General features: G+C 32.3%; 1 protein-coding gene across 1 annotated transcript; it reads left to right on the forward strand.

Moving 5' to 3' along the window:
* The first annotated feature begins 3,800 nt into the window (after window positions 1-3,800).
* On the forward strand, window positions 3,801-25,345 carry LOC143245392 (NEDD4-binding protein 2-like). The gene is made up of 5 exons (XM_076491681.1): window positions 3,801-3,938; window positions 9,553-9,741; window positions 12,577-12,644; window positions 21,823-22,047; window positions 24,715-25,345. Exons 1-5 carry the CDS (start codon window positions 3,936-3,938, stop codon window positions 24,758-24,760), a joined length of 531 nt encoding a protein of 176 aa, XP_076347796.1. The 5' UTR covers window positions 3,801-3,935; the 3' UTR covers window positions 24,761-25,345.

Genomic DNA, 25,345 nt, shown 5'->3' on the forward strand with positions numbered 1-25,345 from the left:
TGGCCAGTGTCATCGGTGATGGCAACACTGTTCACCTCAGTCGTGTTTTTAAGATTTTAATTTGAAAATTGGACAATGTCTTGTTTTAGCATGATCCCTTTTTACATATTTTAATGATTTTACTTTTTTACCTTTTTACTGGTTGTTTGGCACATATAGCCCAGTTGTTTTGCAACAGTAAACACTAAACAACCAAGCAATTTTTTTCTGATTTTTTTATAGTGATTAAAGGTTGGTCCTACATAGTTAGAGTATAGAAAATACCATAAAATAGAAAGTTTTACTGAAAATAAACATTTGAATGTACTTTGGTTTTAGAAATCACACAAATAATATTTTAGAACTTGAGGACAAATAATAGCTTTTTCACAAACAGATCTTTAGTAAAAATATTTCATTAAGAAAACTGATTTTTTGTGTACAAAAAACTTGTAATGTGTAATAAAAGTCTACAAAATGTTATGAAGACAGACATGCTGTATCAAAAGTTCTAGTGTAAAAAGTTAACTTGTGCAAACCTGTGTATATTACACTTAGCCTATCGTGAAAGGATTAAATATCCATGACAAAATGACATTTATCATCCTTTTTGTATGGGTATGTATAGTATTTGCTCTAACACTATTTTGGTCCACTGAGCTGGTTTTGTTAGGTGTCAAATTCCAGAGTGTAAACAGAATGATAATTTTGACTTTATTTCTTATTCCCAAATATTTTAGATACATGTTATTATTTTATAACATTTATTTAGTGTAATTTACAGAGAAGAATGAAGATAATTATCAAACAAATATCCCTGCACATGTTCAAGAGGTCTTTACTTTTATAGGTTCTTTTTAAATTTTTTCAAAACATCTCAATGCATAGATGTTTATTTGTTAAATAAGCATCATCCCTTGACAATATGAACAGCTTGCTTTGTTGTTTTTCTTTTGAGTTTTTATTACTACATACTTTTTTTCTCATTATATTCTCATTATATCTTTTGGTTTCATCAGTAACTAACTAAGGAAAATAGTTACATTCACTAGAAAGATTATAGAGAAGTATGTTGTAAGTTAAACCACTGAAGACAACAAGAGGCTAACTATAGATATAAAAGCTGTTGTAGATAGAATAATATGTTTACAAAAGTACAGATACCTGTAGTCAACACCTTATTGTCATCAGTGGTTTAACATACAAGATATTTCTCTTTCAACAAACACCCTTCATAATTTCTTGCACAGTTTTTAAAGTGTTTACATCACAGTGAATAAAGTGTCATGAACAGTGATATAAGAAAGTGACTAGACATAGTTTGATGAGGAAAGGAAACTAGGGAGAAGATTCAGAAACCAATCTGGGAATTTTATCACTTTTGTAGATCTTTTTGTTCTGAAAATATTTTTGTTTTAAATTATATCTGCAAGATATTTGTATAATCTAAGATATCAGGTAAGCTTATTTGTGTGGTTAGTAAAGTAGTCTGGTAAAATATTCCAATGGCTCAGGTCTTTATTTATTGAACATTTTTGTCAAGTTTATCATAAATGAGTAGAATATCCTATTATTTATTGAAAAGAAACTTCATTACTTATAAAATTGATTTCAAAAGTGTGTTATAACATTTTTGGAAATTTGACAATGTAAAAAATTAAGAAAAAGAGTAAATCAAGTTATAAGATTTGTTGTATTAAAGTATTTCTGTAGTGAGAAAGGATATAAGATTTTTAAGCCATATTAGATGAGTTGTTGTATTAAAGCATTTCTGTAGTGAGAAAGGATATAAGATTTTTAAGCCATAGTAGATGAGTTGTTGTATTAAAGTATTTCTGTTGTGAGAAAGGATATAAGATTTTTAAGCCATATTAGATGAGTTGTTGTATTAAAGTATTTCTGTAGTGAGAAAGGACATAAGATTTTTAAGCCATATTAGATGAGTTGTTGTATTAAAGCATTTCTGTAGTGAGAAAGGATATAAAATTTTTAAGCCATATTAGATGAGTTGTTGTATTAAAGTATTTCTGAAGTGAGAAAGGATATAAGATTTTTAAGCCATAGTAGATGAGTTGTTGTATTAAAGTATTTCTGAAGTGAGAAAGGATATAAGATTTTTAAGCCATATTAGATGAGTTGTTGTATTAAAGTATTTCTGTTGTGAGAAAGGATATAAGATTTTTAAGCCATATTAGATGAGTTGTTGTATTAAAGTATTTCTGTAGTGAGAAAGGATATAAGATTTTTAAGCCATATTAGATGAGTTGTTGTATTAAAGTATTTCTGTAGTGAGAAAGGATATAAGATTTTTAAGCCATATCAGATGAGTTGTTGTATTAAAGTATTTCTGTAGTGAGAAGGGATATAAGATTTTTAAGCCATATTAGATGAGTTGTTGTATTAAAGTATTTCTGTAGTGAGAAGGGATATAAGATTTTTAAGCCATATTAGATGAGTTGTTGTATTAAAGTATTTCTGTTGTGAGAAGGGATATAAGATTTTTAAGCCATATTAGATGAGTTGTTGTATTAAAGTATTTCTGTAGTGAGAAAGGATATAAGATTTTTAAAGCCATATTAGATGAGTTGTTGTATTAAAAGCATTTCTGTAGTGAGAAAGGATATAAGATTTTTAAGCCATATTAGATGAGTTGTTGTATTAAAGTATTTCTGAAGTGAGAAAGGATATAAGATTTTTAAGCCATATTAGATGAGTTGTTGTATTAAAGTATTTCTGTAGTGAGAAGGGATATAAGATTTTTAAGCCATATTAGATGAGTTGTTGTATTAAAGTATTTCTGTTGTGAGAAAGGATATAAGATTTTTAAGCCATATTAGATGAGTTGTTGTATTAAAGCATTTCTGTAGTGAGAAAGGATATAAGATTTTTAAGCCATATTAGATGAGTTGTTGTATTAAAGCATTTCTGTAGTGAGAAAGGATATAAGATTTTTAAGCCATAGTAGATGAGTTGTTGTATTAAAGTATTTCTGTTGTGAGAAAGGATATAAGATTTTAAGCCATATTAGATGAGTTGTTGTATTAAAGCATTTCTGTAGTGAGAAAGGATATAAGATTTTTAAGCCATATTAGATGAGTTGTTGTATTAAAGTATTTCTGTTGTGAGAAAGGACATAAGATTTTTAAGCCATATTAGATGAGTTGTTGTATTAAAGCATTTCTGTAGTGAGAAAGGATATAAAATTTTTAAGCCATATTAGATGAGTTGTTGTATTAAAGTATTTCTGAAGTGAGAAAGGATATAAGATTTTTAAGCCATAGTAGATGAGTTGTTGTATTAAAGTATTTCTGAAGTGAGAAAGGATATAAGATTTTTAAGCCATAGTAGATGAGTTGTTGTATTAAAGTATTTCTGTTGTGAGAAAGGATATAAGATTTTTAAGCCATATTAGATGAGTTGTTGTATTAAAGCATTTCTGTAGTGAGAAAGGATATAAGATTTTTAAGCCATATTAGATGAGTTGTTGTATTAAAGTATTTCTGTAGTGAGAAAGGATATAAGATTTTTAAGCCATATTAGATGAGTTGTTGTATTAAAGTATTTCTGTAGTGAGAAAGGATATAATTGGGTGGCATCCTCTAGTGTAGAAACCATGTTATATTCTCTTTTCAATTCTGAGTTACTACTAAGACCTTTATTTTCCAGTAAATTTATTTTGCTTTAATTTGAAACTGATACTAAAAATAAGACAGCTTGAACTAGAGATCCAGTCTTCATAATACTATTCATTAATTTTACTTTTAAATTACATTAATTAATTATAATTTTCATATGTACACAGTTAATTGAAGATTGTCAAAAGGCTTTTATTGACTTTCAGCTATTCACTGCTTTCTGCAGTTGCAGCTGTTAAAGAGGCAACAGGACAGTCAAGTTGTCAATCCGAGTTTATTGAGAAGGAACTGACACCTGGTGGTGAAGACTTAGACTTTAATATGGTGAGAACACAGTGTGGTGTTTGAAACTTATTTCCTGTTAAATCTAATACGTAAGAACATGGGTAATATTTTTCTATGGTTGCCATGAGTCAGGGAAGCTGAGAAAAGTTTTTCTTTTATAGCATGGAGAACAACAGGGAATTTCATTTTACAGACAAAAACACCAGTGATTCATCTACAGCAGTAATGGTGAAGAAAAAATGTTATTGATGCAGAAAAAAATGCATACAGGTTAATTTGGGCATGTTTAGCTCATCAGTATGCATATCATGTGTGCATTGTTTTGGTTATCCAAATAACTACTAGCTTTCCACTTAAGTGGAGCATATAAAGGCTCTAGACAAGGTTCATCTTGTATTCCCTAAACTAGGCCATTGAGGTTCATTTTACTTGATTGAAACTAAAAACCTTTATCAAGTTATTATTTGAGACAGGCCATTGGATAAATTATTTTGATCTTACAGATTTTAGTGTATTAATAAAACAGTAAGAAAGACACAATGTACCAAAGAATTGTTACATTATTGGCATCTTGTACAGTAGATGTTTGAAAGACGTCCACGTGAAATGGACAGTTCGATGATTTTGGTGGAGTCTGGCAGTTCAAAGGTAGAACTAATCTGTACAGTTGTACAGATGGACAGTAAATGGACAGTTCGATGATTTTGGTGGAGTCTGGCAGTTCAAAGGTAGAACTAATCTGTACAGTTTTCTCCACATTTAAAAAAAAAATCGCTCAAACCAGCCATTTTTACATATATAGTTTTGTTTTTTTACTTCGTATTTGTACTTATATTCATCTAATTATTAAAACTAACTGTAATAGTGATATAGAGCAATAATCTATTGAAAAGTTATTACAGAACAAAATGTGCATTTCCTATAGCACAAGACGTCATAATATGTAGTACAGCTTAGGCAGGGTTTTTTCAAGAAGCAGTATCTCAAATATGCATATAGAATATCTCCAGTAGAAGTTAAGGTAAACCTATATAAAACAAAATATATAATATCAATAAGTTGAAGATAACAATGAACTTTCGAACAAAATAGTAATATGTTAGGCTGTTTCATTGGAAGTAACTAATATTACAGAATATGTAAGCTTTCCAAGAGTAGGGCTGTTTTGTAGAGACAGATGAACTTTCAGGATTAAATAATACTTCGTGATTACTTAATAAACTGTACTTTAATGATAATATGTTAGTAGAGTTTACTGTTTGTCAAGAAGGAAAGAATGAAGATAAGGCTGAATGTGCTCAAGTTGCAGATTGTATTGATACATTTGATTTGAAACTATGAGCTGTTAGATGTTGGTATAGTGTTGATAGTTATTTGTTTGTATGGTTGATGTGTTAAGTGTTGGGAATCTTTTTAAACTCTTAAGGTCTGTAAAAGAAGGAAAGTAATGTAAGTGTTTTTAGTAAATGTTTTACTTAATGGAAGTTTTTTTTACACATTATGCAAGAACAGTTGAACTTGACACAAGAGTAAGTGAAACATTTTCATACAGTGATATTTGTCTGTGCCTTTACAAGGAAAGTTGTGATGACTTAGAATTAACACAACTATTAAAACTGTGGCAGTTCTATAAGCATAAGAAGCTTCCTGTAGCTGTAACTATAACTTATTATTTAGTTATTTGTAAGTATATGTGATCTGGTGATCTGTCACATATGTAAGTTTAGTTAGTATAGGTTTAATAATAAAGTTATCTGTCAACAGATATATGGTTGCATTAATCTAAATATTTTAATACTTTTGATATAGATGAAATTTGATAAGTATGGTTTTAAAACAGTATAATTTGTTCAGAATTAACATGTGCATTTATTTTATGACTTTTGGAAATTTCAGTTTACTGCAGAATGTGGTTATCAAGTGAAAGTTTTGTATATTTGTGAATATTTGACATGTGAGAATCTTACCTATTTATGAATATTCCACTTTTACAATATTGAACATCAACATGTTTATTCTATGTATTAAAAGTCAAAACATAATAATCACACTTGTTCAAATCTATAATGTCGTTTATACAGTAATATTTTCAGTTGGAAATTATAAAGGAGGATTGGTATACACTATCATAAACAGATGAATTTTCAATAATTCAAAAAGAAATTGATCCCATCATACTGAAACTTAAATTATTAATATACAGCAATATATGTGGAATTTCATGTTCCATTAAATAATAATACACAACAATCATAGAGAACAAGGTATTTTGTTTTGGGAAAAGTCAGAAAATGCAATAAAACCCAAGATAGGAGTCATGACATTCTGTTAAGAGAGAACATTTTGCCAAGATAGACATATTTGAACATTGCTAAGTAAGTATTACTTGATATTAGAGCTTTGCAAGTCTGCCAAAACCTTGACAGGTTTAACTCTTTAGTGTATACATAATAATCCCAAGTGCAAGACTCATCTCTGTCAAAAAATAAAACTGTATAACACAGGCTTTGTGCTATGATGATGAGTATGCTTCTAGTTTTAAGTGAAAAGAAAACAAATGCTATTTTGAATAGTTTCAATCTGAAAATTGTTTCATAATCCCAGGATTTTAGTGTTACAGAACTCTGAATCATATATATTTACATTTCATTTTTCTTAGTCTTTCCCTATCTAATGTAAATTATTACAACATGATGGGAAAATGGGAGATTCATAAATCTTTAACCCTTGCTCAAATAGCTTTGCTATATTACCTTATAAAAGATTGTTTTGTATAACTGCATCACCATCAGCTAACAAGAATGATGGTTAAGTGTTTAAACAAATTAAGTTAAAGTAGAGGCAGCTTTCTATTAGCATTTAATGAAGTTTAATCAAGTAACAACACTATGTTTAAAATTATTATGTAGTTTGCTTTGAATAAAGAACATAAAGTAACACATTCATTGAATTTCTTTGTGAACTTGAAGGTATAAAATGTAGTGTGTGTAATGTGTTTCAAAACAGGATACTACAGACGTTACAGCATAAAGAAATAATAAAAAATACTTTACTGAATTATATATATTTGTAAATTCCTTAGGCTGATCTTATTTAGTAAGTTTGTCCAAAATTTCATGCAGTTTAAGTGTCATTACTGTGAGAAGAAAATGTAGGCATATTAATGACATTCCTTCAGTGTGGAGACAGTTAATACCAAAAATCTCTGGATTCTCTTCTGTAAATCCCGAGGTTTTGGAGTCCCTAGGTTGCAACCCCTACACTTTGAATGATGGTAGTAAATTGGTAAATCATCGATTATTTTTTAGGTCCATTGTAGTCTTACATTCTCTGTCAAAATATTTTGATTTCCATGTGGTTTAACCGAAACATTGAAATTCTGCTATCCCAGTTTTGTTTTTGTTGATTTTCCTACTGTTTCATGTTGTCTTTCCTCTTCTTTCATTCTGGGTATCTGTTTATTTTTTTATTTGGATACCTTTGCCACTTTCTTTGCTTTAAACAGTACATCCATTGTTTTGGTATATTTGTTGTACATGCATCTTAAATTTCATACTTATTGCTGCTTTCCTTATTCTACTTATGGTGGAACTCCATCTGTTGGTCAGACTTATTGCTGCTTTCCTTATTCTACTTACAGTGGAACTTCATCTGTTGGCCAGACTTATTACTGCTTTCCTTATTCTACTTACAGTGGAACTCCATCTGTTGGCCAGACTTATTACCGCTTTCCTTATTCTACTTACGGTGGAACTCCATCTGTTGGCCAGACTTATTACCGCTTTCCTTATTCTACTTACGGTGGAACTCCATCTGTTGGCCAGACTTATTACCGCTTTCCTTATTCTACTTACGGTGGAACTCCATCTGTTGGCCAGACTTATTACTGCTTTCCTTATTCTACTTACGGTGGAACTTCATCTGTTGGCCAGACTTATTACTGCTTTCCTTATTCTACTTATGGTGGAACTCCATCTGTTGGCCAGACTTGTTGCTGCTTTCCTTATTCTACTTACGGTGAAACTCCATCTGTTGGTCACTCCCTACTTAATTCTTATTATCCTGAAGCTTGGTTATAAGTTAAGCTTACATCACTTACGCCTTTACTTTGTTACATTGACTTTTTTAAGCTGTGTCTTTGTACTGATATTTATTACCTTCATATTTCTTGTTTTCATTGTTTAATTTCAATCCATTGTTTGCTTTAAGAATAGTTTTAATTCAATATTTGCTTTGAGAATAATTTCATACTAACTTTTATCATTCAACTCTTCCTCATATTTTGCTTACTGTGTGTAATAACATCAGTTCACTTTGAGGCTTGTGTAACATCTATCATGTAATAACATCAGTTCACTTTGAGGCTTGTGTAACATCTATCATGTAACAACATCAGTTGTTCACTTTGAGGCTTGTGTAACATCTATCATGTAATAACATCAGTTGTTCACTTTGAGGCTTGTGTAACATCTATCATGTAATAACATCAGTTGGTCACTTTGAGGCTTGTGTAACATCTATCATGTAATAACATCAGTTCACTTTGAGGCTTGTGTAACATCTATCATGTAATAACATCAGTTCACTTTGAGGCTTGTGTAACATCTATCATGTAATAACATCAGTTGTTCACTTTGAGGCTTGTGTAACATCTATCATGTAATAACATCAGTTGTTCACTTTGAGGCTTGTAACATCTATCATGTAATAACATCAGTTCACTTTGAGGCTTGTAACATCTATCATGTAATAACATCAGTTGTTCACTTTGAGGCTTGTGTAACATCTATCATGTAATAACATCAGTTGTTCACTTTGAGGCTTGTGTAACATCTATCATGTAATAACATCAGTTGTTCACTTTGAGACTTGTGTAACATTGTATTAATGATGAAGTTGCTTTAATTCTTTACTGAATTTTGTGTTACAGTAACAATTACCTTTGATCTAGTTTCCAAGTAGTGTTTACTTCCTGTGAACGTGGTGCTTGTCATTGTTTTAATTTTCAAAGTAGTTTTATCAGCTGTTCTTTACTGTAAATTAAATACCACATAATTTATTGGGATTACATCATTTGTCAGTTTAGTCTGAAGACTTCTAGATTATTTTATGATTAGATTTTAGCTGTCATATCTTCTGTGATTACTTTCTTTTGTGTTCATTGTAATTAATCCAACACTCTTTTCTATCATTTTATCCAGCTATGTGTTTGTTATCACATTAACTCTTTTTTTACTATTATTCTTTTAACCATTGTATCAAACTTTTATCTGTTAGATGTGTTTGTGACAGTTGTAATACCAGTTAAGCTTCTCAGTATTAACTGTTATAGATTACATGAATTCTATATTTTCCTATGTATAGCTTGTCTTGTTTCTTTAATTGTTATTCTATGAAATTCATTACTTCCTTGATAGCTTCTCAAGTGTTTCCTTAATGTGTCTTATTTAATCAGCAATTTTTACTTTGTCTGATAAAATGATAAAATAATTTAAATGTTTTTTTTTTATTATTAAGTCAAGAAGAAAGAGAACAAAACAAATGATGCCCAGAATACAAGACGTTACTTATGTTTATGTTTCCATTAATAAAGAAATAGCATTGTATTTTCTTTACACAAATTATCCAGTATTGGCTCTTCTAATTTAAACAGGACTTTTTGGAATGGGTTTCTTTGGAAGCAGATTATAATTCAGTTACCAATGCACCAACAGTACTCGACTTTAGAGACCTTCGAGCTGAAGCTGACCTCCACCATCATTTGAGAAACGAGTGTTTTCAGAAAGCAAGAGAAGCTTACCGTAGAGGAATGAAAGCTGTTGCTTCATTCTACTCCCAGCAGGTTTGTGTTTCCTAATCAGAATACATGTAAACGTTATTTACATATCATAGTACACAGTAACAATGTTTATATACCACAGTAGCTATTAACCTTAGATACTGACATTGTTTAACACCACTGTAGATATTAAGTGTTAATACATTGCTGTACATATTACATTTACACGTCATAGTAGATATTAACATTATCTACACACCACCATAGATGTTAAGTGTTAAAACACCACAGTGGGTATTAACAATGTTTATACACTACGCTAGGTATTAACAGTGTTTATACACTGCTGTGCATATTACATTTACACGTCATAGTAGATATTAACATTGTCTACACACCACCATATATGTTAAATGTTAAAACACCACACTAGGTATTAACAGTGTTATACACTGCTCTACATATTACATTTACACATCGTAGTAGATATTAACATTGTCTACACACCACCATATATGTTAAATGTTAAAACACCACAGTGAGTATTAACAATGTTTATACGCCACAGTGGGTATTAACAATGTTTATACACTACACTAGGTATTAACAGTGTTTATACACTGCTGTGCATATTACATTTACACATCATAGTAGATATTAACATTGTCTACACACCACCATAGATGTTAAGTGTTAAAACACCACAGTGAGTATTAACAGTGTTTATATGCCACACTAGGTATTAACAGTGTTTATACACCACACTAGGTATTAATGCTGTTAATACCTATAGTGGTAGGTATATTTCCAGAGAAGTAATATTTGTATTGACAATTAAATTTTGTACTTGTTATGAAAGTACTACTAACATTAATTAGCACAATCTCATTTTTGGTAAATGGCATTAATAAAATGAGATTGTGCTAATTAATGTTAGTAGTACTTTCATAACAAATACAAAATTTAATTGTCAATACAAATATTACTCTCTCTGAAATATACCAATTATAATAGTAGGTATAACAGCATTAATACCTAGTGTGGTGTATAAACACTGTTAATACCTAGTGTGGTGTATAAACACCAATGTCACTGGGACATTGTAAAAACTGATAAACAAATATCCCTTTATACATTATGATCACTTGTGCTATTACTGAATAGTTTCTGATGCATTTCAGCCATAAAAGTCTGTTACGTCAAACTTGAGATTTACAAGTTTGTACCTAATGTGATTGATGTCACAACCTTTTCATCCATAAAATCTGTTTACATCAAGCTTGATATCTAGAAGTTTGTAGCCAGAGCAGTTCATATCACATCCATTTCAACCTTAAAATTTGTTCACCCCAAGTTTGTATCTAGTGCAGTTAACATCACAACCATTTAAACTATAAAATTTGTTTATTTCAAGCTTGTACCTAGTGCAGTTAACATCACAACCATTTAAACCATAAAATTTGTTTATTTCAAGCTTGTACCTAGTGCAGTTAACATCACAACCATTTAAACTATAAAATTTGTTCACCCCAAGTTTGTATCTAGTGCAGTTAACATCACAACCATTTAAACTATAAAATTTGTTTATTTCAAGCTTGTACCTAGTGCAGTTGACATCACATCCATTTAAACCATAAAATTTGTTTCCCTCAAACTTGTATTTAGTGTAGTTGTTATCATATCCATTTAAGCCATAAAATTTGTTTACCTCAAGTTTGTACCTAGTGCAGTTGGCATCATATCTGTTTAAACCATAAAATTTGTTTATTTCAAGCTTGTACCTAGTGCAGTTGGCATCATATCTATTTAAACCATAAAATTTGTTTATTTCAAGCTTGTACCTAGTGCAGTTGGCATCATATCTATTTAAACCATAAAATTTGTTTCCCTCAAACTTGTATTTAGTGTAGTTGTTATCATATTTATTTTTTTTATTGAGAATTTCCTGGAAATAATAAACTAACATACCATCCTCTCCAAGTGTTAGCATCTTCTTTATTGAAGTCTGGTTAAATTTCCTCATTTAGATTTGTGAACTGTTTTTCCAGATTTGGTTCCTAACTAACTCTCTGTCTGGTTAAATTTCCTCATTTAGATTTGTGAACTGTTTTTCCAGATTTGGTTCCTAACTAACTCTCTTTCTTTTTACTGGCTTTCACATGCTTAAGCTCATTTATATGATGTTCCTTATCATTGGCAAAAATCATCTTTAAACTGTTTCACATCTAGTTCACTTAATTTCGCTCAGAAATGATCTTGGAGTTAAAATATTTTTGCATAAGAATTAAGTTACAAAGGTTTACTTTTTAAAGGCTATAGTTGAACTGTTTCTTCCTCTAAAAATGAACAAGTGGAACCCTTCACTTGATGGCTATTCATTTGTATCACAAAAGATAACTCAGTAAAACTTGGGAATACTTCCACCATTTTCATAACAAAATACCTCTCTTTAATACCTGGGAATACCTTCATCATTTGTGTAATAAAACACTTCTCTGTTGTAAGACCTGGAAATACTTCCATTACAGTAGTTTTCATCTTTCACAAGATTAGCTTTTTTTTGTTTTGTTCTGCCATCTGTGTGCAAACATCTTATATATTGTGTGCCACACACATTCAGCACCACCCCTGTTGGAGTGAAAGATATTTGCATGAGGGACATGTTCATGGCATTTCATCACCAGTATGATAGCTCTACTGTCATTTAACACAATTTTTCTATGTGCCACTACCAAACCATCACACCTTGTTTTGCAGTGCTTGAGTTCAGATGTATTTCTTTTGTAGAGTGTACCACATTGAAATAAAATAACATTAAACTCATCAGAACAAGTTGCTATCATTGTGTGAGCTGATGTTAGTAGTTCATAGTATGATTTGTTACACGTATTTATTTAGGGCCATCTGCACACCCAGAAACTAAAAGAAGCCAATCAAAGAGCAGCAGAAAAATTATTAGAACAAAGGTTAGTCTGATGTTAATATAATTATTACAAAAATAATTATTGGTGAAACTAATGAATATAATATTGTTGCTAATATGAGAAAACATAAGTTACTAAAGATTTTAGTATATTCTTTAAAATAAGTACCTTCTAGACTGTTACGCATGCTTGAAATAGTGTGAAATATTTTTGGAATAATTACTAAATATTGTGTGGTATAATTACTCGACTTGTTAACACTAGTTAACCCCAACAGGGGCAAGTTCACCAACATTTGAATCACCACATGACTATGAAATTAAGTGTACTATAACTTTATATGTACTCTATGTATGTTGACAGGCTTTAAATAAATATCACAAGTGTGTTGTACGATGGATTTGTCTCTAATATACTAAATCTTTACTTGTCATGCTAAGAATAGGAATAATTCTTATCATCAAACTTTCATTTTTTGTATGCAAAGTTTCTAGAATCTCCTAAATGAATATCAGATTGTTTGTTTTTCCAGTAAAACTCTTATTTTCTGTATCCACTAACTATAGCAAAATCTTTAGAGTAAAGTGAAAAGCTGAAAAATATCAAATAAAATCAAAAATACTTTATCTAGAATAACTTCAGATTGTGATAGTGACAGCTATTTATTCTAAGCTTCTAAATGTTTCCAAACTACTTTTAATTTTATTACAGCTACTGTGAATGAGCATCATGAGACAGTAGCCTGTAAGTGTTTCTTAAAGATCAGTAGCGAGATATAAACATCATGAGACAGTAGCTGTAAGTGTTTCTCAAAGATCAGTAGCAAGATATAAACATCATGAGACAGTAGCTGTAAGTGTTTCTCAAAGATCAGTAGCAAGATATAAACATCATGAGACAGTAGCCTGTAAGTGTTTCTCAAAGATCAGTTGCAAGATATAAACATCATGAGACAGTAGCCTGTAAGTGTTTCTCAAAGATCAGTAGCAAGAAATAAACATCATGAGACAGTAGCCTGTAAGTGTTTCTCAAAGATCAGTAGCAAGATATAAACATCATGAGACAGTAGCCTGTAAGTGTTTCTCAAAGATCAGTAGCAAGATATAAACATCATGAGACAGTAGCCTGTAAGTGTTTCTCAAAGATCAGTAGCAAGATATAAACATCATGAGACAGTAGCCTGTAAGTGTTTCTCAAAGATCAGTAGCAAGATATAAACATCATGAGACAGTAGCCTGAAAGTGTTTCTCAAAGATCAGTAGCAAGATATAAACATCATGAGACAGTAGCCTGTAAGTGTTTCTCAAAGATCAGTAGCAAGATATAAACATCATGAGACAGTAGCCTGTAAGTGTTTCTCAAAGATCAGTAGCAAGATATAAACATCATGAGACAGTAGCCTGTAAGTGTTTCTCAAAGATTAGTAGCAAGATATAAATTTGTTTTATTTTCTTGCCTGATTTCATACATTGCTAATTTTTACACTTTAATTATCTTTGTTACAAAGTATATAAGAACAAACAAAAAGTATACTTACGTAATACAAAATTTATTCCTCACTCGTTTTAAATCCTTTTGTGTATGTTCTAGTAAGCCTGTTTGTTTCTCACTGTTGTCAACAAAATATTTTATTTAACCTTTAAATATGCATTGTACAACATAAAAAATATAACAATGAATTGAGTAATGTATTCCAATAATACTATGATTTGTATGCTTTAACAACTTATAAATTTTAAAATTCCGTTACTGCTCGAAGCAGTATCTTTAGTTTTAAATTCATCAAATTTTCTCTTGGTTAATAAAACAAATCAGAAATTTTATCTGATTTATGTTGTTCAGAATGTTTTCTTTTTGTTCATTATAAACACATTCAATAACATTGTTAAAAATATTGACATTTTGTAAAACACAAAAGTTGGGAGGGATACATTGTGTGGATAAAAACACAAAAGTTGGGAGGGATACATTGTGTGGATAAAACAAATACAGTAAAGCAAGAAGATGTAAATTGTAATTTGTAGCTATCAACAGTTTGTGTTTCTATTTGGCTGAAGTATATGATTGAGATTTATTTAAATAGTTATCTTTGAAATTACAAATTGAAAGTTAGATGGTATACAAACTGAAATTACAAAGTATGTTAACGTGCATTTAAATTAAATTTTGAAAATAACTAAAATGTTATGGGTATTTTGTCCCTATTGTGTACATTTCCCTCAACTTATTTCTCTTTTGATTTCATAGTTTTTGGTAAGTCCTTAAATATAAAATAATTTTATAGAATATGTATCAATGGTACAGGATACATAAGATCTCCATTTTGTGTTTCTTAGCTCTTTCTAGGCACTGTGATGCCACCATACGTTTTATAAGGGCAGGTAACAGCCATTTGTGACCCAAAATATTCATATACTCAAATCATAAAATTTGGGTTGTCCATTTATTTTATGGCATTGGAAAACAAATTAGTGTGGATTAACTTTGGCCACCACAACTATCCACGAAGAGACTTGCAATAAGTCATACCCAAGTTGTTGGAAGCAAAGTGCAGTGTCATGTAATGTGTAAGAATACCAAGTCAATTGCAAAGGCAAATCTATTTGTCTCAGCCAACAATATGTAACATAATCAAGAAGCTCCATCTGGAAATGCAATAGAGTTTTCATGTACACAAGCTGGCTCCACAAAATTCCTCTTGCTCTGGATTTTTGTACATGGTGAGGAGATGTCCCAAAGAAGTTTGTGTAATTTCAGTTTACCTTATCTGGGATCTAAACATCCACTCACGTGTTTGCCATGCATAATGACCCGTGAATGGGAGGAGAGGATCCTGGTGGTTAAAGGGTCCAACTCTAACACACCACTTTGGTCTTGAATTCTTGTAAACGGGCAGCCTTGGGTTGGCTCCCCCAGGATCAATCAGCTGTCAGCTGGTCTACTTTAGCTAAGGTCAACCGAGTACCAGTGTTGGATGTTCTCAACAGGTGTTGTGGACATTGTGTCTGATACAGGTGTTTGGGTCTAGTGCTCATGAAACCCTGGCATTGCTGCAGTACCTTTGTTCAACATTGTAGTGTGTCCCCTCTTAGGGCTTAATGGTAGGTGGGATCCGTAGGCACTGAAATGTATGGCTTTTATTATGAATACCACCATTTCAAACAAAATAATTAAAATTGAAAATAAAACAACAGATTATCGGAAAACAACCACACATGGACAACTCTGTTGTACTGTCACCATCACAGTCAGTTCTGTACCTCTGTTTCTAATTATGCATTCCCTTATTCAAGATATCCTCAGGGCAGATATCTCCCTTTTTTATTCAAAAGGAATTAGAGGGTCTTGCTGGCTCCCCCATGTCAGTAAGAAAGCTACACTCTGGAGACATTTTGGTGGAAAAATCTTCACCACAACATATCAAACTCTTCTTGAAATCGAAGGTCATTTGCGATATACCTATCAAGGTTACTTCCCATACAAATTTGAATTTTTCCAGAGAAGTTATAGTTGAAAGAGATTATAAAGAACATTCCAGAATCAGAGATCTTTGTTGGTTTGTTCAGTCAAAGAGTTTCTACAGTGCACCAAATCTCCACTCATGAAGATGAAATTATAATGCCTATTAATGTTCTGATATTGACGTTTACATCACCATGTCCTGCTGCCACAGTTAAAGCAGGTTATCTGAACTGTAAAGTATAGCTATACATTCCCAACCCTCTTATATGTTTCTACTGTCAATGGTTTAGTCACTCAAAAACATAATTTCATGGTTTTTTAACGCATGTTTGTTGTGGTGGCAAAGACCACAGCACTTATGAGTACAAACTAGAACCACGATATGTTAACTGTAGTGGTTCACACCACTCTTACTCTATTTCTTGCCCTAAGTGGGTGGAGGAGAAAGCGGTGCAACACTTGAAGACTATAAATAATATCTCCTGCTCAGAGACTGGAAGTTATTGTCCCCAACTCTGTCGCTGGCATGTACTGCTGCTCTCCATTCCACTACCACAGTGGGAGTGCAGACATACCTCTCCCTGACTCCAGCAGAGTCCTTTGCAAAACATCTGAAGAGTCTTTTGCTCTTCATGGTTAAAAAAAGTTCAGAAATCTGTTAATTTCTATCTCTGTCCTAACCATTCCTTCTAGTGGCTTCCTGTATCTACTTCCTTTGGTTTTGGGTTCAGGCCTTTCCTTGGGTCCATCTTTTACTCTGGCCCCAAGATGCAAAACGATTATTCATTCACACCCTAAGTCTCTAGAATCTTCTTCCAACACCCACTTGACCCAGGGCAGGATTCATGGAGGTTGACAGACGTCTTTCAAATGAAAAAAAAAATTGTCAAAAACAGAAGAGCTCTATGCCAAGTTCTCCTACATATAAATAAAAAATATCCACATTGATACAGTGGAACTGCCAAGGTTTTCATTCCAGTTTAGATGGCATCAAGGTGCTGATTGATTCTTATTATCCTGTGTGTCTTTCCTTACAGGAAACGATTGTGAAACCTGCCAATATAGTCACCTTATGGCAATTTTCTTTATACTGCAATGACAGGTTATGTGATAGACAAATGCACAGAGATGTGGCAGTGTTGGTTGATCAACCCATGCCTACTCTATCTTTGCCACTCAATACAGCATTGGTGGTCATGTTTCCTTGATCTGTACAACAACTGTCTGTTCTCTCTACCTGTCTTCTGGAGAGACCTATGATCAATCAGACCTTGATGCTCTTATTGAAAAGTTTCTGTCTCCATTTCTAATTCTGTAAGTCATCGATAGACATCTGTGTGGCAGCAATAACTGACTGTATTGTCCAAGCAGCTTCTCAGTCTATACCTAAAACCTTGACTCATTTTTCATGGTATCTTCATCTGTGATGGAATCCTGCCTTACACGTGGCATAGAAGGCTCAAAAACGGGCCTGGGATACCATTTGTAAATATCCCACATTTTTGAACCACATTACTTTTCAGGAAGCCCATGCATATATTTGGCAGGTAAGATGTCAAAGCCAGAAGGAATCTTGGATTAAGTTCACAACCAACATCTCTTCTACCACCAGTTCCAAAGTCATTTGGAACAGGATTCAGAAGGTCATTGGGCAGTACACTTCTGTCCACCTTTCAATCTTCCTCTCCGATGGCCAGGAAGTCACTGATGTACAGAGCATCGCCACTACTCTCGGCAAAAGCTTTTGCCAGGTATCTAGCACTTCTACTTCATCCACCACCTTTTTAGCCATCAAAACTCGGGCAGAGCAATCAACCCTTTCCTTTCAGGCTGATCATCTCTATGACTATAATTGCCACTTTACACTGGTGGAACTCAAGCTTATAAATATAATCATAAACATCCAACTGTTTTAAAGTGAGTAGAATAAGAGTGGTTGATGTTGACTAGTTGCATTTTCTCTAGTCTCTTATAAATTAGTAAATAATAACACAGCCAGCTCTTGAGTAGCTTTACAGTATACTAGACAGTACATAGTTGCTGCGTAGTCTTACATTTATTGAAGTTACTACCATTGGTCTGGTAGTACATTGGTCAGACCTGATTATATACACTACGAGCTGTCTCTGTAAGACCTTAGAGAGGATGGTTAGTGATTCTCTTGTTTGGTTCCTCAAACCAAACAAACTTTATCTTGCCTACCCAGTGTGGGTTCCAGTGACAATGCTCCACCGTGGACCACCTGATTTGACTTGAAATGTCAATCGGAGAAGATTTCTCAAATAGCAACATCTTGTTTCTGTATTATATTTTTTACCTTGAGGAAGCTTATGATTCAATGTGGAAATACAGGATTTTGTAAGACCTCCATTCATATGGGTTTCAATGCCATTTACCCATTTTTATTAAAAGTTTTTAATAGACCAGCAATTCCATGTTCATATGGGTTTGACACTTTTCTGTTCTTTCCTACATGAACTTGGGGTCCCTAAGAGCTATGACTTGAGTGTCACATTTTTTAGTATAAAGATTAATGCCATCACTGAACAACTTTCTCCTACAATTGTAAAGGGGCTCTATGTCAATGACTTCCACATTTCCTGTCATTCATTGAGCATGAGGTTTATTGAGAGGCAGCTACAGACTGCCCTCAATCATTTACTTAAGTGGACCACAGCAAATGGTTTTTACCTTTTCTCTCTCTAAAACCATTTACATACACTTTTGCCACCAACAGGGTATTCACTCTGATCCTGAACTTTGTGTCAGTGAAGTGCTTCCTGCTGTCCCTGAAGGAAGGTTCTTGGGGCTTATCTTTGACTGTAAGCTGAACTTATACAACACATCATGCAGCTACAAGTCAAGTGTGCTGGGGCACTGAACATTCTCTGTGTCCTCTCTTCCACCTCTTGGATAGTGGATCGGTGTTCTATGCTAAAGCTCTCTTATGCCCTCATTTGATCAAAACTGGACAATGGATCTCTGCCAGAATCTCGGCCTTGAAGATGCTCGGCCCTGTTCACCATCTGGGGCGTTAATTCTGCTCGGGAGCTTTCTGCACTTCTTCAGCCCAGAGTTTGTATATCGAGCCTTATGAATGTCTTCTACACCTTTACCGTTTGTAACTTTCTTTTCTCTATACTTTGTTAATTCAGTCCTTACCACAACATTCCACCTAAGGTTGTCTTTTTTCCTCACTTGGCCATGCTTTTTTGGAGTAGATGGTCTGTCATTGCTCCTTTTGGCCTTCGTATCCAGGTGGAGCTGGCTAAATTGAGTTCGTTGCTGTCTTCACTGGTTAACTCATCCCATCATGGCTTATTACCATCCCCAGATGTGACTCTTTGAATTATCTGAGGAAGGCAGATACTCCAGATTGAAATTACTATCTTCTGTTTGCTGAACATCTTTTGAATCATCCTTCAATTTCATTGATATGGATGGTTCAAAATTAGGTGACTCTGTTGGGTTCTGTGAGGATTTGTTGTGGCTTGGTAGTTTGGTAGTTGCACTCAGAATCCCCTGTAGAGTTTCTGTGTTCACTTCCAAATTATATGCCACTTCTTTCACCCTGTATCGCTTAGAAGCTAAGCAGTACTCGAATTGTACTATTTATACTGACTCACTTAGCTCTATTGGCCATGGAATAGCTTTATGTTAGTTCTCACCCTGTTCTTGTTGATATTCAAAACTGACTGTACTATTTCCAGAGATGCCAACCATTATGATTTGAGCGTAATCATTATGATTTTGGTATATACATTATGACTATAGGTTCATACAGACAAATATTACGACTTGTTGCAACTCAAATTATTATATATTATATAGGGCTATACAATAAAGTGATAAATTGTTCCCCCAGGGCTTGAAAGGGGTGAAAAGAAAATTTCTGGTGAGATACAAATAAATTTTGATAATAAATAAAAGACAGTCCACATGGCTACTTGTAATAATCATGTTTGTGCTTGAAATAATAAAAAATATTTGTAACTTCGACGTCTACCAATAGTTTGAGTGCGGTGCTTTTCCATACTGGGTACATGGGGAATCCATAGTTGCGTCATCAGTGCTTGTCGGCCAATCAGCGTTCACGTAGATAGGTATTTCTCATTTTATAAGCAGCATAGAAATACCAATGCGATCGTTCACAAGATAGAAAAAAAAAGAGGTCTCATTCACCAGATTGTCTTGTTTCTGGCAAATCTAAAAGGACTAAAACTGTGAATTAAAATTTTAGGAAAGAGTATAGTGCAAAATATCCGGTTATTGCATCAAAAGTCAGTGACAGTGATGTGTTTTGTACAGTTTGTCACATTGATTTTTCTGTGGTGCATGGTGGGATAAACAATTGTTCCAGACATACAAAATCAGCATCTCACCAACAAAAGGCTGAGGCAAAGACAAAACAATGCAGATAACAACATTTATGAGTAAGAATTCAGAATATGAAAAAGAATTTTTTTAAATGTATTTATTAAATACACAAAACACAGTCATAAATGAGCAATCTACAGCAGTAATAAATAATAATGGTTATAATAATATAATAATAAACAGCTTAGGTTATAATAATATAATAATAAACAGCTTAGAGACATAGGTCAGGCCTAGTAGCCACAAATGATAAAGGGCTATGTCTACAATCATTACACTCAGTCATTTGAAGTAGTTGGCATCTCTGTATTTCTACATCTTCTATCCAGTTTTTCTGGATACCAGGCCATGTCAGCATTCGCAAGAACTAGCTTACTGACACTGCAGCTAAGTCTGTCTTCTCTGGTACTATCAATGCTGTGCCTGTTCCATACATGGATTATGGTCCTGTATTCAAGACTCAACTCTGCACTAGTTGGCACTTCGAAATGAGCAACATCATAACAAGCTTTTCCAGGTAAAGCCCTCTATTGGACTTTGGCCATCTTGTTTCCAGAAGGAGGAAGTTGTTCTAACTGGACTACGTATTGGTTACAGTTTTTTAATTCATTACTTCCTTTTACCTGAAACTGTACCATCTATGTGACACTCAAGTCACAAAAGTTCACATTTTACATCATTCAGTTGTGACGACAGCACAATTCTAAGACATGTTTTGTCCACAAGTTTACCTCTGACGTTGGGCAGTGTCATTGGCAATGATGACACTGTCCAGCTTACAAATGTTTTAATAGTTATTATGGGCCTTAGTCCTTCTTAACTTTAAGTTTTTATCTGATATTGATGCACTGTTTTACTTTTATTTCCTTTTACACTTTATAATAACTTGGTGTAGATAGTCTAGTTGCTTTGCACCATAAAACACCTGACAACCAATCCACAAAATTAATTTAACTGTAAAATATCTCGGGCAGCTGAAGAATGAAGTGGGTATTTCTGCTATTCTGTATGGAGATACACTTGTCTAATGTCCAGACTCAGCTGTATGGCTATATTGATTGTTGAAATGGATATTGGAAAACCATTCTCCTTCTACATTAGATTTTTATGGAAAGCCTGTAGATAGTAGCATTATAATTTTGACACTACAGCCATATAATAATGGCTGTATAAGTCAAGTATAAACTTGACTGGCTATTGTCAAGATCTGCAGTCATCATATAGAGAATTATGGGACTTTAACATTGTGAAATGTACTCAACCTCTGTGGGTTTGTGTGTAACAAATTATTATTTTCATTATTAATTATAGAGTGTATTGCTTCATTATTGTAATATTATTTGTTAAGAAAATCTTGTCTCTTTTCAACGATGTATTTTAGTAATAAAAATATGGCAGACCATGTTCTGGATTTGCATGGACTCTACCAACAGGAGGCTTTAGAAGCACTAGAAACTTTCCTAGCATGTAAGGTGGAAGAGCTGCAAGCTTCTCCTGACAGGAAACTGGTGGTATATGTTATCACAGGCAGAGGTTCTCACAGTGTCAACAAGAAACCAAAAATAAAACTTTCAGTATTTGAATACTTGAAAAGACATAATTTCAGGTAAAGCGATCTGTGTACTGTATAGTAACAAACCTTAATTTTCATTAGTCTAGCCTCAAAATTCTTTCTACTGAAAGACAAACTGTGAATATAAGGTAGTAAGTGTTTGTCGAAATATTTTGTCATTAACGATATGTCATATTTCAACACTTTGAAAAGATTACCTGATGTTTATTAGAAAAAAATATTAACAGTAGCTGAATAAAAATGTTTATCAAATAGATATTTCAGTAAATAATGTTATAAAATATATTAACAATAACTGAATAAAAATGTTTGTTATCAAATAGATATTTCAGTAAATAATGTTATAAAATATATTAACAACAACTGAATAAAAAATGTTTATCAAATAGATATTTCAGTAAATAATGTTATAAAATATATTAACAATAACTGAATAAAAATGTTTGTTATCAAATAGATATTTCAGTAAATAATGTTATAAAATATATTAACAATAACTGAATAAAAATGTTTGTCAAATAGATATTTCAGTAAATAATGTTATAAAATATATTAACAACAACTGAATAAAAATGTTTATCAAATAGATATTTCAGTAAATAATGTTATAAAATATATTGACAACAACTGAATAAAAAATGTTTGTTATCAAATAGATATTTCAGTAAATAATGTTATAAAATATATTAACAACAACTGAATAAAAATGTTTGTTATCAAATAGATATTTCAATAAATAATGTTATAAAATATATTAACAACAACTGAATAAAAATGTTTGTTATCAAATAGATATTTCAATAAATAATGTTATAAAATATATTAACAATAACTGAATAAAAGTTTGTTATCAAATAGATATTTCAGTAAATAATGTTATAAATTTACATTAAGATTTGTTATTTTACAATCATAAACATTTACCAATTATATCTAAAAGAGAAAAACTCAAACATAAATTAATACAATCTTTATGGTGTAGGTTTTGTCCAAGTTTTTCTACTGCCCATAGTTTATTTGGACTTACCTGTATTGAGATATGCAACATTAGACAGTAGGAAAAATGTTGTGACATCGTGTGACATGTTCAGTATAGAGTGTGAGTGGCTAGTTTGGAATATATGTAAGAGAAGGGAATGTTGTGATATCATGTGACACGTTCAGTATATACTGTGATGGCCAGTTGGGAATATATGTAAGAGAAAGGAATGTTGTGATGTCATGTGATGTGTTCATTATATACCATGAGTGGCTAGTTTGGAATTTAAGTAAGAGAAAGGAATGTTGTAATGTTATGTGATATGTTCAGTATATACCATGAGTGGCTAGTTTGGAATATAAGTAAGAGAAAGTAATGTTGCAATGTCATGTGACATGTTCAGTATGTACTACAGGTGACTAGTTAGGAATATTTTTAATGGAAAGTAATGTTGTGTGTCATGTGACCTATTTGGTATATAATATTAGTGGCTATTTGAGAATATATGCAAGAGAAAGGAATGTTGTGTGAAACTTGTAGTTGGTACAGGGGTAGTGGAAGAAATGTGTGAAACTTTCAGTGTATGCTACAGTTGTTCTGTGGTTAACATCAGTCATCGTAAGGAACATTCAGTTTGTTTGGAGTGTCTTCGTGTTGAGGGGCATTGTCCCTGTGCAGAGTTGAATGCATTATATTCTTTAAAAAATCTGATGCTTCTTGGTTTTAAAATGTGATGAAAAGATGCATATTAATGTAACAGTTACATATCTGTTTATGGTATATGTTTTTTTACTGAATGTAATCATAGTTATCGAGAATATGTGTAACTAGTTGAAGATTGTTACCTGTCGGTGAGTACAATCACTTGCTAAGACTAAATGTGTAACTACAATGCAAGTACAATCACTTGACAAGACTAGCCCTAATGTGTAACTGCAATATAAATACAATTACTTGGCAAGATTGTTCTTGTTGTTTAACTACAATGCAAGTCACTGTCATTAATTTTTAAAAACAGTACAAATCTCAAGTATGTTCACTTACCAAGAATGTCCCTGATATTTAACAACAGTACAGATTTCAAGTATGTTCACTTACCAAGAATGTCCCTGATATTTAACAACAGTACAGATTTCAAGTATGTTCACTTACCAAGAATGTCCCTGATATTTAACAACAGTACAGATTTCAAGTATGATCACTTCCCAAGAATGTACCTGACATGTAACCATAATACAAATTGCAAGTATCATCACTAGCCACTGGCATCTCTATGTAACTGTAGTAGATGGTATAACCATTTAGTATGGTATTGAAAAATGAAACTATTTGTATTTCTTTTCAACAGATGTGTGTATGGCTTGACTTTAATCAAGAATCTGTATTACATTTAATGAGCTTTTGTTATTCAAAAGGTTTCTGTGTATAATGTAGAATATATTAACATTGTCTGTCAACTTGCTTTTCCTTTTATAGATGGTACTGATATCACTTTATATATTTTGATATTCCGTGGTTCATTGCACTGAAATGACTCAAATATGAAAAATTAAAGTCTTGATATAACAGTAAAACTCATTCCAAAGTAGCATTATTAATTTAATTCACTTTCAAATGTTTATTTAAGAATTCAGATGTAACAACAAACTTTGTTTCAAAGAATCTGTTGATTCATTTTAAGATATGTGTGACTTTGTTAAAGTTTAGCTATATTTTTGCAGATTTGAAGAAGTCCATGGAGGAACAGTTAAAGTGATATTGACATGACCTACTAATGATATACGTTTATTGGATAAGAACAGAGTCCATACTTTCTAGAAAATAGTGAACAAGAGAAAATGTAGAAAAATATACTTAGTACTTTTATGTCAGACAAATTTATTAGACAGAGTGGTTACAAATCGTTTTCTTGTTGACTTTCTTGTGCGTGTAAAATTTAAGCGTATATTACCGTCATCAACCTAGACAGAGTGAGAAAAAGCCATGTGTTCTTAGTTGGTTATTGTGTTAGATGTATTATCTTAAGGATTCCCAACAAAGTAGAGAAATCCAGGCTTGCAAAAGTTGAGGTTCATGGATCTCACATGCAGGTGTGTTTTGGATGTGGCAAGTAGGCTAAAAGTAATGAGACAGAACATATGCATTTATTTTACAATCTGTAATTTAAATCTTGACAGAAAAACAAATAACAAAGTACCATTACACAATGGAAGACAAGTGGTGGACTTTGTGCAGAACAGGAATACATAAGGTGTCCCTTAAATTTACATCTAACATGATAATTTGATTCACAGCTCACTTTTACAAGCTAACAATATAAACAATTTTAATAAATCATAGCCTCCAGTAGTC

The sequence above is a fragment of the Tachypleus tridentatus genome, chromosome 2, assembly GCF_004210375.1.
Source record: "Tachypleus tridentatus isolate NWPU-2018 chromosome 2, ASM421037v1, whole genome shotgun sequence".
NCBI classification, from domain to species: Eukaryota; Metazoa; Arthropoda; class Merostomata; order Xiphosura; family Limulidae; genus Tachypleus; species Tachypleus tridentatus.

Excerpts from the sequence above, each read along its gene's own strand:
- LOC143245392 (XM_076491681.1), top strand. Across the intron at positions 9,742-12,576 it reads CTTCATTCTACTCCCAGCAG|GGCCATCTGCACACCCAGAA; the intron begins GTTTGTGTTTCC and ends GTATTTATTTAG. Across the intron at positions 22,048-24,714 it reads TTGAAAAGACATAATTTCAG|ATTTGAAGAAGTCCATGGAG; the intron begins GTAAAGCGATCT and ends ATATTTTTGCAG.